This window comes from Trachurus japonicus, chromosome 9, assembly GCF_045865225.1.
Source record: "Trachurus japonicus isolate A0001 chromosome 9, Traja_1.0".
NCBI classification, from domain to species: domain Eukaryota; kingdom Metazoa; phylum Chordata; class Actinopteri; order Carangiformes; family Carangidae; genus Trachurus; species Trachurus japonicus.
The window spans coordinates 32,054,972-32,072,762 of NC_140915.1; the positions used below are offsets into that span (position 1 = coordinate 32,054,972).

Genomic DNA, 17,791 nt, shown 5'->3' on the forward strand with positions numbered 1-17,791 from the left:
GGCTTACTCCGTTGATATTTACTTTTATAACAGCGCAAACATCTAAACAAACCGGCATAAGAAGAGCGTCTCTGTAACCAAGGCAACAACACATTAACTGCTCTGCGCTACAATGTTCCAGTTGCTGTGGCAACATTAGTTCCGTTATAACTATAATATGACAGAACGTATTCCTGGAGTCATTTTTATCCCATTCCCCAAACCTAAGACATCAATAAACATAGGCTACTTGGCCCATGTGTACTGTATAACATATTACTTTAACCTTCTGTTAGTTGAGCTTAATAATAGGGTTTGGGGGTGGTCCACTAGGGGGAGCTCTAGGCATAGGTCAGGGGTTAACTGCAAAGTTTTGTTTGTTGTTGTTGTTGTGTGCAGTCCTCATGAGAAGTGAGCCTGTTTTTCCCTGGCTGTACTGAAGTGCTATTGAAGCTCATTCATCCTCCAGTCCACTCTCTGGTCGTGTTCATAGACAGAGAAGATCTAATACCTTCAAAATTATCTAGCAAACGTAACATTACCGCTGCTAATATCTTTTGAACTTTGTGAAGTTTTACGAGGAGAAACGGGAGATCGGCGGAGATTAAGCGTTTGCTTGTAGCTAGCGTTAGCTTGTAGCTAACGTTAGCTACTAGCTAGTGAGTGACCAAAACAATGATTTTTCCCCATTTTTCGGAAAAGTCAGGTAATGCCCGTTCAATCGCTATTGAGCCACGTCTGTCCTCTATCATGGACACTATTTTTCTGATGTATAAGTTAATTAAAATTTTCCTTACAAGCAATTTAAATCTGCCTAATTTTCAATGGTTTCCAATGGGAGTTAACCCTTCCGTGACCATTGTTTGTCCAACCTAGCAACAGTAACCGTGGGGGGCGGGGCCTTGACAAAGGGTCAATTCAACTAAGTTTGTCCAAGTGGAGTTGCCGTACGTAGCTGTCACAAATCGAGTAGCGTTGCAAATCGGGTAGTGACAGCGCCCATTCTGATGATTCGGAACCGCTCGGAACGCTATTCAGATCACCTTGGTTACCTGGCTGTTAACCAATCCACCTTATTCCTAGCCCCCATGATGCTTTGCGGGAATTATGGGCGCAGCTTCCAGTGCGAACCGGAAGTAGCGTTTGTTTACATGCTAACAGTGCGCGCTAATCCACTTTCTGCGAGCGTTAGAGACATAAAACACCACCTTTTTCAACTCAAACGAGACAATGCCTACTAATACTGTGAGGTGTGAGGACGACTTAAAAAAGTGGCCAAAGATAAAAAGATAACGTACAGTAGCATATTTAGCTACTTGTTAACTTGGTTGCTTCAGTTGTTGAGGCTACGAGCTATCTGCTAGCTCTGGAAAGTTGCCTCATATAAGTTGGAATAATTTTATTTTAAAACACATTCCTCTTTTATAAAGAAATGCATATGTGTGTGTGTGGGGGGGTCTCTCTCTCACTCACCTCTTTACTGTCTGCTCTCAGGGATTGTGATCCATTTAGTTTATTTTAATCATAAAGACCTATACTTTTGATACAGGGGGGTGTGTCAGTGTACACAACGTTTACACGGAATGAAACAGTAAACATAAAATTGCGTGTATCATTTAGGGATATAAAAACCCCTAAATGATACACGCAATTTTTTATACACATAGTCTTATAGATTCGGGGTCTAGATATTTATGTACCTATGCAAATCAGCGGGTGACACCAAACAACGTTTGCCCAAGCAAGTCACAGCTTTTATTTCTCTCACACTCACACACACCAGTGTCCTGGAGAGATGCAGCCGCATCTGAGGGGACGATTGCACGTGTGCGTGTGTGCGCATAGCGTGTGTTGCCCCTTCTCCACTACACAGTTACAGCTCAGATCTACTCGACTTGGTTTAGGTTCTTTTAATCACAGTCATAGTTTGTCATATTAAAGCGGGTTCGTCAGCACCGCGGAGCAGCTGCACCGGAGCTGATCGCTGTCTCTCTAATCAATGAGCATTTCCCACCGACTCTCTTTTTTCTCTCCTTTCGTCAGCTCCAAACTCACTCTTGTGCACCGCGATTACGAACCGCAGCGTGGTTTCAAACACAGCTGTTATTTAACTCATGTGTCAGAATAACAATAATCTCGAGGGGGGGGGCCTGTTACATTCATTACAATGCATTTCTCCTCTGTGACGGGCGGCGCGCCCCCTCACTCCTGTCATAACACACGCACACGCTCAGTGGCTGCCTCTCTCCCGGTTCAGCCCCGTCCACTTCTCGGTCTCCTGCCCAGGTTACGTTGTACGAGCGGACCTGTTGGTCCGAGTGGCCCCGGTCCAAGCGGACCTGTTGGTCTGACTCGTACAACACAGTCCAGTCCTCCACCCGCAGCCCCCAGAAGCTGCAGACGGGTCAACCAAACAGCGCTACTCCCTCTCTTCACTCCAGCTGATTTTTTAATTACGAGCGCTCACCACCATGGATCAATAACCGATCTATTATCACCACATGAATTGCCTCATCTACCGAATTAACTAAGAAAACAGAAAACAATGTGAAAACTTTCAAATAACCCGCTAACAGTAATGAAGACCGCTAGCAACCACTGCTGTTAGCCAATGGCTGACTGCTACTTCCGGTGCTGACCGGAAGTTCCACCCATAACCGTTTCTATAGTAACGACCCCAGGAATAAGGTGGATAAAACACGGAGGAGGATTCTCACTTCTACAACACTTCTCTCTGATTGGTCGTGGCGTCGTGCCTGTGTTGCATTCACTGTGACCGGGAAATTACAAAACTACCTTCTCAGTTAATGTGCGCTTCTGTTATAACTCCGTCTGAGCAAACATCCTGGACCTGGGCTATATAAGAAATGTTCGGGGCTAGAGCCGGGAATGCCCAGGCCAGGCGACAGCCTTAATATAATTATAGTTATGTCCAACATTTAATGTAAAAAGGGGATGGCATTTTTACAGGGGGGATGATTTTTTTTTTTTTTTTAAGTATATTTTTCGGCTTTTTGCCTTTATTTGATAGTGATGACAGTAGAGATAGACAGGAAATGGGGAGGCAGAGAGAGGGGGAATGACACGCAGGAAAGGTCTGCCCGACGCGGGATTCGAACCGGGGACGCCTGCGGCGAGGACTGTAGCCTCTACATGGGGCGGCCGCTCTACCCACTGCGCCACGCACCGCCCCAGGGGGGGATGATTTTTGATCATTTTTATTTCAGGGGGGATGCCATCCCCCCCATCCCCCCTCAACTCGACTACTGCATATAACTTAATAAAATAAGATAAAACTTAATGCAGGCTGATCGGTTAATTGCAAAACATTTATTTACTGATGTAAATGTGGTGATTTCTGTACGTACAGAGCCCCGAGGCAGCACTGCCTGCTCCTCTGTCTGATACACACATGAAGCTTCACTTTTCATTCAAATAAACTAATGCTACTGCCACAATTGTCAGATTTCATCAATGAGACCAACATTTAAATGCTAAAAAGAATTTAACTAGCCGGTGGTAAACCTCTAAAAACCCGCGGATAAGTTCATTAACGATCGCCTTCTCTCCCGGGACGAGGACGTAGTTTCGCCGGCGGAGCAGCGCTGCAGACCGGCTGCTGCAGACCGGCTGCTGCCTCTGTGAGGAGCCGCTCCTCCTGGAGCTTCACTTCTCCGAAAAAACGTCGGAGCAAACTTCTAACCAGCCGTCATTTGGATAAACTAACCGCACATTTGGGACCTAAACAGTTACTTTCTCGCATGAAAAAATATTAAAACTTAATAAAGTGACGTAATAACAGCGCTACAGTTAAGCAATATCACACGAGAGGGAGTGCTGTTGTACTGTATATCAGCACGACTGTGATTTGGTCGTAGGCACTCGGCCTGCGGCCTCGTGCCGCAGATAATCACACCGTGCTGATATACAGTACAACAGCACGACCTCGAGTGTGATATTGCTTTTATACAACAGTGCTACGAGCGCATTTTAGAACAGTAATAAACTACAAGAGATTATGATTTGTTTGTTTATTTAATCATTTATTTGGCTCCGCCAACAGAAATAGTTCCGCAACTGGAAGGGAGACAAGGCTGTTGCCAGGCAACACATAAACATTTCATACTAGTTTGCTACTAGCTACAAGCTTTTCCACCGAGCTGCTTCCAGTGCTGGTTCTGGTTCGGAGACCGTGTCTGATTAGCACAGGACCAGCGTGGAGACCAAGGGGGCAGTTGTCGGTCTGAGAAGTGAAGCTCACTTCCGCGTTCAAAAAGCTGCAATCCCCTCGGCTGTCGCTGGGGGCTGGCTCCAGAAGGGAGCAACTCCAATTGAGTCCCATGTTAAAATAGCCGATTTTACAGCTTAAAAAAACATATTTACAGCCTGGTACATTTTATTTTTTTGGTCTCAACCGATAGTTTCTACCCCCGCACACACTCTGAGGGGGGTGAATTTTTTAAAAACTCTACCGTTTTACTATTATTAGGTTTAAAGTTCTGGCCAATCAGGGCGCGGAAACGTTGAGTGACAGGTCCGGAGACCGCTGCTACGAGGCCAGTGGGCGGGGCCTCGGCCGGCCAACGGCCGCACCGCTCCAAATATGGCAAGTCAAATCCAACATGGCGCGGTTCAAACCCCCGTAGTAGAGACACAAAACAGACTTCCCCAAACCAATGGGTGACGTCACGGGTGCTACGTCCATTCTTTTTACAGTCTATGGTGGAGACATACAGAGACGTTATCGATACCGTATTACATTTGTTTATCTGCTATGTAATCAATATAAACACAGTTGAAGCTAAGTAGCTGAGCTACGTGGCTAACGCTAATATCAAAACACATCGCCGTCAAAACGTAGTTGCCCCGCGGCGATTTTTTTCCAGCCGGGTTTAGTAGAGATTTATCGCCAATGAGACGGACCATGTCAGGTCCAGGTTTTAATGTTCAGGTCCATTTATAACTGTAGTAGCAGCAGCAGCGAGATGGGGCAGCTCCTGTACGGGGAGCGTGGCTCTGACTTAGCTCCTGTCCAGCTGAGCAGCGGAGTGATAATGCCTGTAAATAGTCGCAGTGCTGTTATACTGTATATCAGCACTCATGGAACGTCTCTTGTCCAATCAAATTGCTCGGTTGGGACCGGTCGGAACTAACTGTTGTATAATGAGAAATAAAACAACTTTTCGTTTTACAGCCACCGCTGCCGGTTGCCGCAAGATGCATTCTGGGAAACTTCTCATCATACCCCTCCGTTTGGAGTGTGCCTCTGAAAAATCTCCGTTTGGAGGGGTATGTAGCCCTACCACTTCCCCCCACCCCTCTGTCCTAACGGGTATTGGGACACCCCTACCCCTACACGTGAACGCGCAAAACAGAGGGGTAAGTGGTAGTAGTCCAGTAATTTTAGGCCAAAAAAGGGGTCAACGTTAAACAAATTGCAACAGAAGCAAACTCAACTGATTTTGTATCCTCAGCATGTCCTGAGTGAGGGAAAAAAAGCCCCGAAGAATCCCATTAGGGGAAAGTTTCGAAAAACACCCAAACATATCCCATTTATACGCATATAAAAAATGTTTTTCACGTGAATAGGGTAAAATTTTTAACCTTTAGATATCTCCATGAAAATTACTGAGTTGATTACTTACATTAAGACAAACAAAAAATGTATTACAAGTTTTTTGAAATTCTTTGTTAACATGAGCAGATTTGCATAAATTGCACCGTTTTGACGGCACATGTATATGAAGTTGCTGTGGTGGTACCAGCATGAAAATTGGAATGAGTTGACTCCATCGGTCAACCGATAATTTGACCACTTTAAATTTCAAGATGACTGCAATTTTTCAAGACAGCCACATCCTTAGTAGAGCAGGTATGACATGAGCCAACAGTGCATAATCCAATTACGTATGGCTAATTTGCATACATACAACACCTGATCTAAACATTGAGTAGAGCAGGTGAAAATGTCTTGTTCAATCTTGTTAACATATAATATGTTAACAAGATTTTTTCTTGTTCCTGTCAATCTTGTTAACATATAATATGTTAACAAGATTGAACAAGACATTTTTTAACTGTAATATGATATTACAGTTAAAAAACTTAAGGAATGGAACCAATTTAGGCTACCCATGAGCATTAATAGAGACGGAGCATGTCATACCTGCTCTACTAAGGATGTGGCTGTCTTGAAAAATTGCAGTCATCTTGAAATTTAAAGTGGTCAACTTGTCGGTTGACCGATGGAGTCAACTCATTCCAATTTTCATGCCGGTACCACCACAGCAACTTCATATATACATGTGCCGTCAAAACGGTGGAATTTATGCAGATTTATGCAAATTTGCTCATGTTAACAAAGAATTTCAAAAAACTTGTAATACATTTTTTGTTTGTCTTAATGTAAGTAATCAACTCAGTAATTTTCATGGAGATATCTAGAGGTTAAAAATGTTACCCTATTCACGTGAATTTTTTTTTTTATATAAATGGGATATGTTTAGGTGTTTTTCGAAACTTTCCCCTAATGGGATTCTTCGGGGCTTTTTTTCCCCTCACTCAGGACATGCTGAGGATACAAAATCAGATGAATTTGCTTCTGTTGCAATTTGTTTAACCTTTTCTCATAAAATGACTGGACTATAGGGCCAAGGGGTGAAATGGGACTGGGCCTTACTCTGAATTTCATCTTTCACTAATAAACAGTCCCCATCAATCACACCCACCTCTTGGTTGCCTTTTAATTTCTTTATTACACAACACAATCTTTTTTAACTCATTGAGTGCCAACCACGTAATTTCTCGTTTTTCGTTCCCATGCGTTGAGTGCCAAAAACGAAATTTTTCGTTTTTTGCTTTTTTTTTAAATTATGAAAATAGACACTTTAATACACATTATATGTAAATTTGGGGACTCTACGACGAGGAGAACTGAAATAGATGACGATCAAAGTCACATGACAGCTCATGATCTGGAAGTTTTTATCATAACTCAGCTTCTGCAAACGGAGTTCTGCATGCAGATGCAGCGCAGCTGCTCCGCTGCTGCTCTGCTCTCACCCGCGAGGCTGCAGCAGCTCGGAGCTGAACCAGGAAGCTCTCAGCCCACTGTCCCGCCCGGTCTTCATCTGGAGCAACACCGTGTCCTCCCCAAAGTCCTCCCGCGGTAAAATCTGATGGTCTCTGGACCAAAGCAGACCGGCACCACCGACCCGTACCACAGACGGACCGCGACCACCGGCGGGACCGGTGTTCGCGAGCCGCTGTGGCCGGCAGAGCCTCACGTTCCGCGGCGAGAGGCTGTGACACGGCACGGTGCGTCTGTGTTATTGTTGTTTAGTGGCGCCCCCCCCGCCCCCGATGGTGGTTTTGTGAATAGAACAACAATTGTTGTGTATATTTATCTTATATGAGCCCTTTGATCCAGAAATGCGAGTGTCTGAAGAGCGACAGACACAAACAGCGCACCTTTCATAAAAGACGCTCTATCTCCTTTTCTAGAAAAAAAGGAGGGATTTTGGTGAAACCCAGCCATGTTTAGCTTGACTTTTCTCAGGAACGGAGGCACGTAGAAACAAACGGTTTGTGGCCATTTGAAGGATAAAGTTAAACCTTTCAAATGAGCTACAGTATGTGTTGGTGGCAATAATATAGAATACACTATGGCTCTAAAATAAAAAGTCAAATATGGTCTAATTTGCCGGTACACTTGACTAAAACTTTGGAAAGGAGCGCGGCACTCAATGAGTTAATATTGTTAATTTTCACCATTAGTGTGCAATATTTGGTAAATCTCTTTATCACTTGGCTTTAAATATATGTATTTTGAAATAGCATGTAATACCTAATATTAAAGGCTTGTTGCCAATGGCCTGAAACGCCTTTTCGCTCCAACGGCCCGCCCACGGGCCCCTGGGGGGGTTTTAAACAAGGAGGTGTCATAGAGGATGTCACCAGTCACTTGAAATAGTCATGCCACATATCGTTGGAAAGCTAAAACTCTTGTGATTAAAGATATGCCGACCATTCCTAAATATAATCATCACAGCAACACTCGAATCAGAGTATAAACATGCTAACAAAGTTCGTAAAAAGCCGATATAACTCACGATTTGTGTCAGGGCAGGCTCAGGATCACAGGGTTTCCCCACAAACTGGTGTCGTTACATTCAGAAAAGTCCAGTAAATCCAATCCAGTAAAGTATTTAGTCCAAAACACACGGTTGTACCGGTAGATAGCCTCATCCCGCTGCTGCATCTTATGAAATTACGCATTGTATATCCAGTAAATCCGTTTATTTCTCCTCATAAGTCCGGCGTTTACATGAAAACAATGTTTATTTCACTTCACAAAATGGCGCTGCACTCTGACCTTTCGATTGACAGCTCACTCGACCAATCACAAGCTCCCTGTCCATAGCGAATGAGTGGCTGTGTCTCATGAGGAACATCCCCTCCGACAGCGCTGAATGGCTTCAGCCAATAGGAACCGATCCGATGGCAACTGATGCATTGAATAGCCAATGAAATTCCGAAAAAAACGATGTGCTGCATTCACGGTCCCTGGGAAAAGGCAGCACTGCCATTTTCATGCGTAACAATGCAAATGCTGCACTTTGGCGCATGTATTGTTTCTCAATGGCAACTTCAGGAAAACGCCTAGATATACACTTAGAAAAACATGTGTAAAATACTAATTTTTAGCAGGATTGTTATCAAATTTGAACTGGGGCCAGGTAAGGCTTCATGCTGTGGTCCCATTGTGTTTTCCAGCTAAAATTCTCAGCTACACTCATCTTCAGGCATCTGATTGCAAAAAAAAAATTCAGGCGAGAATAAAAACATTCTAATTCAGTGTGTTCCAACTTAGATTACTCAATGATAATAGCACTTATAGTGATTATTTCAGTTTGGGGAAAAACTTCAGAGTGTTACCTTTCAAAAGAGACCAAGCCCATCCATATTCTCCAAACAGTTCAAGAACAGCATTCAATTTACTTTGGGTACGCCTTGGATAGGAGCCTTGGATTCAATATTACAGAATTTATAGGAGCGAAAAGGGGTTGGATTCATGCTGCCTTTTTAAGCAGACAGACTTCAACGCAAGGCAAGGCAAGGCAATTTTATTTGTATAGCCCGTTTTTACAAACAGTTTGTCTCAAAGGGCTTTACATGGCATCACAACAACATCCTCTGCCCTTAGACCCTCACATCCACTGAGGAAAAACTCCACTTCAAAAGAATAGAATACTTAGGAAGCTGTTCATTAAAAGACATTACAACACTAGACTAGATAAATGTTTGCCAGCTCCAGCTCCTGTGAGCCTCCACACCTTTGATATCTATGTGCAGAAACAATCATCTGTGCTGTGCTGGGTCAAAAACCAGCTTTCTTATGCTGTTGTAGCACCTTTGCTGCTGTGAGAAGGTGGTGTTTGCGTGCAGCGGACAACTCTGACAGTGTTGGGAAACTGACGTGTGGATGTAAACACATCCATACCGTACACATCTGGAGAGTGGAAACTGTTGGTGTTTACCTGTCATCAGTGCGCAGTCCCGTCTCCCAGGTCCCGTACTGACTGTCAGTCTCACGGACTGGAGTGTCAGCATCGTTCCCCTCCTCTTCACCACTGACACTTTGCTTCTGCTGCACCTGGAGGGAGAGACGTGGAGATTATTAATGAATGCAGAGGAATCAAATTGGATCTGCGTTATGTAACGGGCTAGCTGAGGAGACACCGAAAGCAGCACTCGCTTGACATCCAAAATTGTGTGTGTGACAACCAACGATGTGACCCTGACCTAAGTTTGTTTAATATGAGCGGCTGTGGCTCAGGAGGTAGAGCGGGTCATCGGTGGTTCGATTCCAGGCTCCTCCAGTCAACATGTGGAAGTGTCCTTGGGCAAGACACTGAACCCACACTTGCCCCCCGATGCGTCCATTGGGTGTATGAATGTTTGTGAATGGTTAGATTCCTGCGCTGTGCCTAGCGCTGTATGAATGTGTGTGTGAAAGGGTGAATGTGACCTACAGTGTAAAGCGCTTTGAGAGGTCCAAGAGACTAGAAAAGCGCTATATAAGTGCAAGTCCATTTACCATTTACCAATATCTGTTCATTTTAAATTTCTATCGACATGCAAAGATAAAATGCTGAATAGTAACATATGATCATGGATAATAGAGTACAGGTGATGGTGTTGTTAACGCTGCTGAGCCACAGCAGACAGCAGTGGTAAATGAAAGGTGAAGGGATGAGTTAATGGACATAGGATCAGAGCGGGGACAAAGACGGAGAGATGGGTGCTTGGGTGATTGAGAGTGTGTTTGCTGTCTACTGAACCATGCCTCTTTTAATGAGGCCGGTACAGAGGACATACTGTCTGCAAACCTCAGCGAGCTCACAGAGGCACGCCTGCGCATGAACTGATAACCCTGGCCTATATAGGGAGAAACAACAGAAAATGTCTCCGTCCTCAGATGTTGCCTCAGGGGGGGACAGAGAAATGCGATACACCTGCCTCTGTAATTGCCCAGGTTCTTAGACCAAGAGAGTGGTTCACTCGCAATGTTTGTATGAGCAGCGACTGAAGATCAGAGCTCTCATTCTTAACACTTCATGAATGCTATCCTTGTTTTCTTTGTGTATGTTGTGGGAGCAGAGATACAAGAATACGGCAAAGACAGGACTGTAGGAGACAATGCTGTAGAAACAAACATTTGAGGTGGAGTGTCATGGTGAGAGATTTTGAGCATTGGAAAAAGAATTTAAAAAAAAGAAAAAAGAAAAACAGTAGCGCGAGGTGTCATTCATCGGCTAAGCTTTTCCTGACACGGCTGCAGGGAGCAGCGATGAACGCCATTCTCTGGTTCTCTGAGAAAAAGCTCCTCCACTCGACTTCATCCTCTTCTCAAGGATTTGCAGCTCTCACACTTTTCAAGTTGACATCACAGGGTCGCACCACTTAGCCTGAAATAAAACACACTGAGTCCTGCCTCAACTGACAACAATTAACAAAAAAACCCTGGTTCAGATCAGAGTGTGTCTTCAACAGGCAGAAGAAGCAGCTACTTACTTCTGTACACTTGTCTGCTGATCTTCTGCACAGTTTAATAGGGCAGCTGGCTGTAAGAATAGACTACACAGAGATCTAACTGAGCTATAAAAACATGGCAATACTGTTACTGTAAACAGCAATAGATCAATACCCTTAATGGAACGGTGTACTCAGATATATAAAAAAAAAACCTAGAAAAAGTCAAATCCATCAACAAGTAAATCTAAAAACACCACTTTTTTTGTTCCTTTGGTTAACAATATTGTGCATTGTGGCACATAAATATTCATTTTTTGTAATGAAACAGCCCAATTTACAGGGTCAAAGGTCTCAGTGTGATTCAGATAAAAAGACATTCGATTGTCTCTTGGCTGAAAGAACTAGTATGTATGACATGCTGCTTGACTGAGTGTTCAAAACTGTCCCAAGTGAACACATTGAAGTTGTTATATTGCTACAAAGCAGAGCAAGATGCAATAATCAATGACATATGGAAGCCTCTAATCAATATTTCTCAGCACTGCACACCTTGCCAATTGCTGCCTATAGTGGATTATCTTAACAGATAAATGGTTTCAGGAGGACGTAGACATTTTGGACACAGTCTGGCTACTAGGACTCTTACTGCCTGAACTTCATTATTTGGCCTTGAGGTGTAAAGACTTTTGCTTTGAGCTTATTCAGATAATAGTTTGCTTGTATGCTATTAAAATGAAGTTTTTTCAGGGCACCTTTAGTTCGGTTCCAACTGGACACTTCGTATACTGTCATCCTTTTCGTTCCTACCTGCTGCTGAACACTGCTATCACTCCTGTCAAAACCTGGCACGACACATTTCTGGTGATAAAAATTCTTTTCCTATGTGGGTGTGTGGGTTGCACAACCTCAACACTCCCTGTACACACCCTCACCTGCTCAGCACAGAGGAGGAACATTGCCTTTGCTGGAACATGTTGAGGAGAGGCGGCATTATGCAGCAGCTAAAAGAAAAGACTTACAACAGGCTGCTCAGGGCAGAATGAGTCTTTTAGAGGCTCAGTCATAACCTCAGGTCATTCATTATTCAGTAAAAAATTGGGCTTTTAACATCCTTGGTACTGCGCCTCAACTGGCTTTTCTTTTTGGTGCAGTCTGTGTGTTCATCTACAGACAATGCCTGGTTGGACAGGTTTATCTGCCAAACAATGAAAACAAAAAAACTTTGAAGCACTAAGACCGCTCCACTGAATGGACACTCGCAGGTGTAGGCTATGCTATCCACCGCAAACGTACTAGAGAATATGGTTGATGATGGAGGCACACTAAACCAGCAGGTCCAGTAGCAATGATTTATAGCTGTCAGTGGGGGAGGCTTTGCCTTAATAACATTAGCAATAGTCAGCTTCCCCTAGACAGGAAGGGTGTGTTGGAGGAAACAACATAACAAAGAGCGGATGAATGGAAGGTTGAAGGAGAGAAAGCGCTGATCATTAAATAGGGTTAAAGTGAGGATCTGAGGAGGAAGGGGCTGGAACCAGGCCTTGGAAACTTCAACCTGATAACACGCTGATCCCAGGACACCAGCGGTTCAGAGCTCGCTCCTACCTCACCACTTCAAAATGTAAAGCAGAGATTTGATTGCTGCTCACTGAAGAGGGAAGAGCGCTGCTGTAAACAAATGATCTTACATCAGAGCAGAGGACAGAAAGTGAGCACCTCCTGTAGATAAAATGAGTGTGTTTACATACATAGATCACCCACCTAGTGTATGATGCTGTCCAGGAATGTGTGTGTATCTCAGGAACCCTATCATTTCTGCTTTTTTTCCCCAGATGGAATAACACACCATAAAACTCTCAGTTCAGATGTTTTCATACTCAGACTGCAGTGACAGAGTGGTGCCTCACAAATGAGACACATGCTTACTCAGGTTAGTAACAAATGGGATGTGACCGCGTCACTGCCCGGACAATTAACAACCATGAAGAACACATTCAGTCACCACTCTCCTCTACTCATCTGCTCCTAATCAATTTGGCAAGGGTGGAGTGGGAAAATATTCTCTGCATGCACTCTGCAAACTGCAATAATCAATATCAATATCCTACAGATTTTCAAAACAACTGCTCCCACAACCGCCGATCTCTTGTCAACAGACTGACATTCCAGCCGCATGTCTCGGGGCTTACATTAAGACAAAGTCTGCGAGGCAAACCCAGCGGTACCGTGTAATTCTTTCATTACATAAGTGGTACGTACAGACCGAGGCTCAGTTCTGTTCAAAGCATCTGGTAAGAACAGAGAGGAAGAATGTAAAAACATGACTTGGCTTAGGAATTTAGCCCAGAGAGCGCTGGACTTGACTAAAAAGGATTATTCTCAGCCTATGGTTTGTTTTCCTGGAGTTTGCCAATATGATGCCTGTTTGAGATCGAATGTTTGTCACTAATTGCAGATCGATGTGTCTCCGACTTTTTGGGAAAGTGCTGCTGTTCAGTGGACGACTTCATAGCCAATAGCTGCCTCCAAAGGTGATTTGAAGATTCAAAACAGATATAAGTTGAGTTAATGCATAGTTACAACAGTTTTATTAGCATTTACAGTCAGCCTGACATTGTATTTAATCATAGCTATGACATTGCTGACCCATCATCAGATCATTCTGGTCCCTGAAAAATAAAACAAATGGTTCTGATTGTTTTTAGTTTGATATTGCCCTCTGAAATAGATCCAGAATATTTTGTATTTATTAAAGGGATAGTTCAACATTTTGGCAAATTGGCCCATTGCCGTAATCCCTATAGTTTTAGGAGTAGGTTCGTTACCTTTAATTGTCGGTGCAAGCTATTTTTAGAACGGCGGAGCAAAGCCGTGAGCTGCTCAAGGCTACGCTACGGAGGCTCATGGGATTTCTTGGTTTCCCTCATCAAACTCATCAAATACACAATCCAACAACTCCACAACGCTCTGGTGGACAAGTTGTGACCTGCACATTCACCACGCTATGAGATAATAACAGAGTTGTTTTTCGAGGCAAATGCAGAGACTCCTTGCCGAAAAGCTGCCCCCGAGGGGAACGTGCATCAGCAGTTTTGCATGAATTAACCTCAAAAACAACAACTCAAGTTGTTGGATTCTTTGTGTATTTGATGAGTTTGATGAGGGAAACCAAGAAATCCCATTAGCCTCCGTAGCGTAGCTCTGAGAAGCTCACGGCTCTGCTCTACCGTTCTAAAGATAGCTTGCACTGACAATTAAAGGTAACGAACCATTACCATCCCACTATAGGGATTATGACAATGGGTCACTTTGCCAAAATGTTGAACTATCCCTTTAAGTCTCTCTTTGTCTTCTGTGTTTATGTCATTTACGTGGGATAATAAACTGACTTGTTTTTAGAAAATAAGACATGATAATATGATTTAAAATATTTGAATATGTTGAGTGCTCATATCCACCATCATGACAGTAACTGGGGTGACTTTGAGGTCTGTGAGACACGAACGGTTGGCAGCTTATATTTATACAACATCTGATATGACACAAATGTCAGAGTACTTCAATGGTATAAATATTTGGAAACCTGTCATCTTACAAAGTCATGTGAGATTAGGAATGACTGCTGGCTATCATATGGCAATATCCATCTTTACGTACAAGTGCAGCCGTATGGGGAAATGCCAAGGAGTGGCAAGTCAACTGTTCACACTGAGATGCAGTAAGGCAATGATAAGTTCCTTTCAGGATATTAGAAATCGCTCAGCTCTACTGGTGGATTCACTGCCCTCATACATTCATTAGGATTTCCATTCACTTCTCTAATGGCAGCAGCTCAACACCAAATGCATGACTGTGGTTATGACAGGACAGAAAACTAAACCAGCCTCTGTATATGTGGCAGAGAGGGTGCAGTCATCAGTAGTGTCCATCTCTCAACTTTCAAACCTGTTCTAATATTTCAGGGCTCAGACACAAGTAGGTAGCTTAAATTGTTGCATCCCCTCCCTCCTGCCATCCATTTACTGCCTACCTGGCAGCTATCCATCCCATTCAAACATTACCGTCCTCTTACTGTCACTCACTCATTTACCACCGGCCCAGTGTAGAGACGAGCTGCTCCCAGACACTACAATCACGGTCGGTGATGTCTAGTGGCTAACTAAGACATGTCAACACAACCGAGAGTCACGTGGACGTCATGAAAACACTGCTTATCTTTATGAGTAGTGACTCATGAGGTGTTGCACAGCAAACAGGCGTAAACTAAAGATAGGGGCAACTTCACTGCAAAGTCTCCGTACCCTTACATGGATTTCTATATTAATCCCTTACACAGAGCACAGACCAGGTTAGTTTGTAGGCCGTAAACCAGTTCTCATGACTAATTGTGATTCCAAAAATACAAATAGTGAGTGAAGCGATGGCCTGAGGAACCAGTATGACGACTGCTCTGCTAAACAAAGGAGGACAAAGAGAGGTTTACATTGTGCCACGGACAATATAAGATGGAGAGGTGATGAAAGCGCAGACAGAGATATACGAGAAGCAGCAGGGGCTTTGCATAACGAGGCAGAAGGATAAGTTCTTGACATGTTTGGCAAGAGCCCAAATAGTTGATAAAGGAGCAGCTGTTGTCACTGAGACATTAAAAAACTGGTTGGAAACTGCTGCAAAATGCCTCGAATGTTACTTGTGCTTTTTTTGATTCAACTTGTGTTAAAGCTGTTACAGTGGAGACTGATTCTACTGGTGAAGTAACATTTGCCTGGACAACGATCATTTTGTTTCTAACTGGCATCAGCGGCAGAAGGAGGTGCCAGTGCTTCTCTGTGTGTTTTTAAGCGTGTGCGTTATCTTACGGCAACGGGGGTGTTGGGTGCGGTGCGCCTGCGTAAGGACAGACGTTGCTGACTGCGCAGTGAGAACCTGCGGATGGACTCCCTGCTGCGGGAGGCCAGGGAGCGCAGGGAATTGGTTCTCTTGAAGTCCTCGGTCCCGTCCTCTCCTCTGCCTCCCCTCTCCACCGAGCTGGATAGAAAAGTCAGCGCCCCGTGGAGGGAGCGACGCACGTTTCCCACCCATCCTGATACCTGCGACTGAGCCACCGTCAGCTTGTCCCCCAGATACTCCATCACAACCCGCTACTGGCAAGACCGGCTGTGTTCAGGAGAGAGCCTGTGAGCTGGTCTGTGACTCTTATTGTCACAGCAGGGGGGGGGGTCATTAGAGTCTAGTTGTTGTTGGAGAGGTGGCGATCCAGGGACAGTGTCCTTAGGTATTTCACTGCTGTGTGTTGCTGGGTCAATACTGCAGCAGCGAGGAAGGTGACAGAGAGAGCACAACACAGCTCAGCTACTTGGATGTGGTGGTGATGATGTCGGTGGTGTCTGCTGCTCACAGCACTGCAGCAACGGACCACGCTGACCGAGTCCCTGACCCTGTCACAGGAGCCGAGCCTCTCTTCAGTTTCACCACTAAATGGCCTTTCTGCAGTGCAGTCCCAGTGGAGCCATCAGGACTCGGCTTCAACTCATCACCGTTAAGGCTCCGGGCTGTCGGCACAGGGTTAATTGTGGAGCTTTTCGAAAGCCAAGTCAATGCACAAACTATATACTCTCTATGATATGTCTGGCACAAGACCCGGAGAGGGCATGTAAAGGTTATATCAGGCCAGCTCTTACTATTAGTTATGCAGGCCACTATTTGAGATACTGCTACGACTACAGGGAAAAACTGCTGCGCTGTCTACCAACAGGTTTCTCTGACATGTTCCTCTGGTACAAACAACTATAAGCAGTATTCATAAGAAATGATCAAGAACAGCCTCGACTGTTACTATTTATGTTTGGAACAACATTAAGTTAACCATTACCATCTCATTGGTCAACTGTACTATTACAATGCGAAGTATGAGACATGGACCTCTGCCAGTCCAGGTGTGAGCTTCCCTGTCCTGATCCCACCCTCAATCACAGCCGACCTCACAGCTCTTCCTCAGCTGATGTGGACGCCTTTCCTTCCAAAACAAGGCCCAGGTTAAAAGTTGAGAAATAACATCCATCCAAAAAGGCTACATCCCCCGTGGCCGCGTGGTATTATGTTATCTTCTGTCAAAAGCTGGGAGGAGAAATGGTGCAGGACAGCTGGAGAGGTGGCAATCCAGGAAAGCTGCTGTAGTCATTCGTATTCCATAAGGAAAAAAAGAACACAAGGCAACCGATGCAGTGTCAAACTGAAGAAACAGGAGGGAGTACTAATGGTAGAGAGAAAAAGAGGAACAGAAGAGAAAATGTTTCTCTCCTCTCTCTTCTTCTGCAGGTACAGGCAGGTAGGAGAAAATGCGTCAGCACTGCTGCTCTCTGTACTCAGTCAGCGCTGTAGGACTCACCGTCAAGGAGAAACTGGGTGGAGAGAGGGAGTGAGGCACAGAGTCAGGAAGAGTGAGAGAGAGAGAGAGAGAGAGAGAGAGAATGGGAGGTCCCTGATTCAGAGAGGGAGGGAGAGGAGAGGGTGATATATGTTCTGCGGTGCTGTTTCTCCAGCTTGATTCAGTTTGCAGGGCAAAGACAGAAGTGTCACAGACAGAGCAGAGGAGCAGTGGAGAACAAATGTAGGAAGGAGGAGAGATGTTGCTGTTAAGTAGCATCTTCATTCAAAAGAGAACTTCATTCAAAAGAGAAAGAAAAAGCTAGAGAGATGATGATAAAGTATGATACAATCCGATAGGAAATAGAAAGTGAGTGATGAGATTAACCAGCAAACTATAAATAGACTG

General features: G+C 44.3%; 1 protein-coding gene across 1 annotated transcript in view; it reads right to left on the bottom strand.

Moving 5' to 3' along the window:
• LOC146981851 (uncharacterized) overlaps positions 1-17,791 on the bottom strand; it is a 44,645-nt gene that overhangs the window by 11,870 nt on the left and 14,984 nt on the right. The window contains exon 7 of the mRNA XM_085787417.1: positions 9,519-9,634. Within this exon, the coding sequence (XP_085643543.1) occupies positions 9,519-9,634 (116 nt within the window). The remainder of the gene's footprint in view (positions 1-9,518; positions 9,635-17,791) is intronic.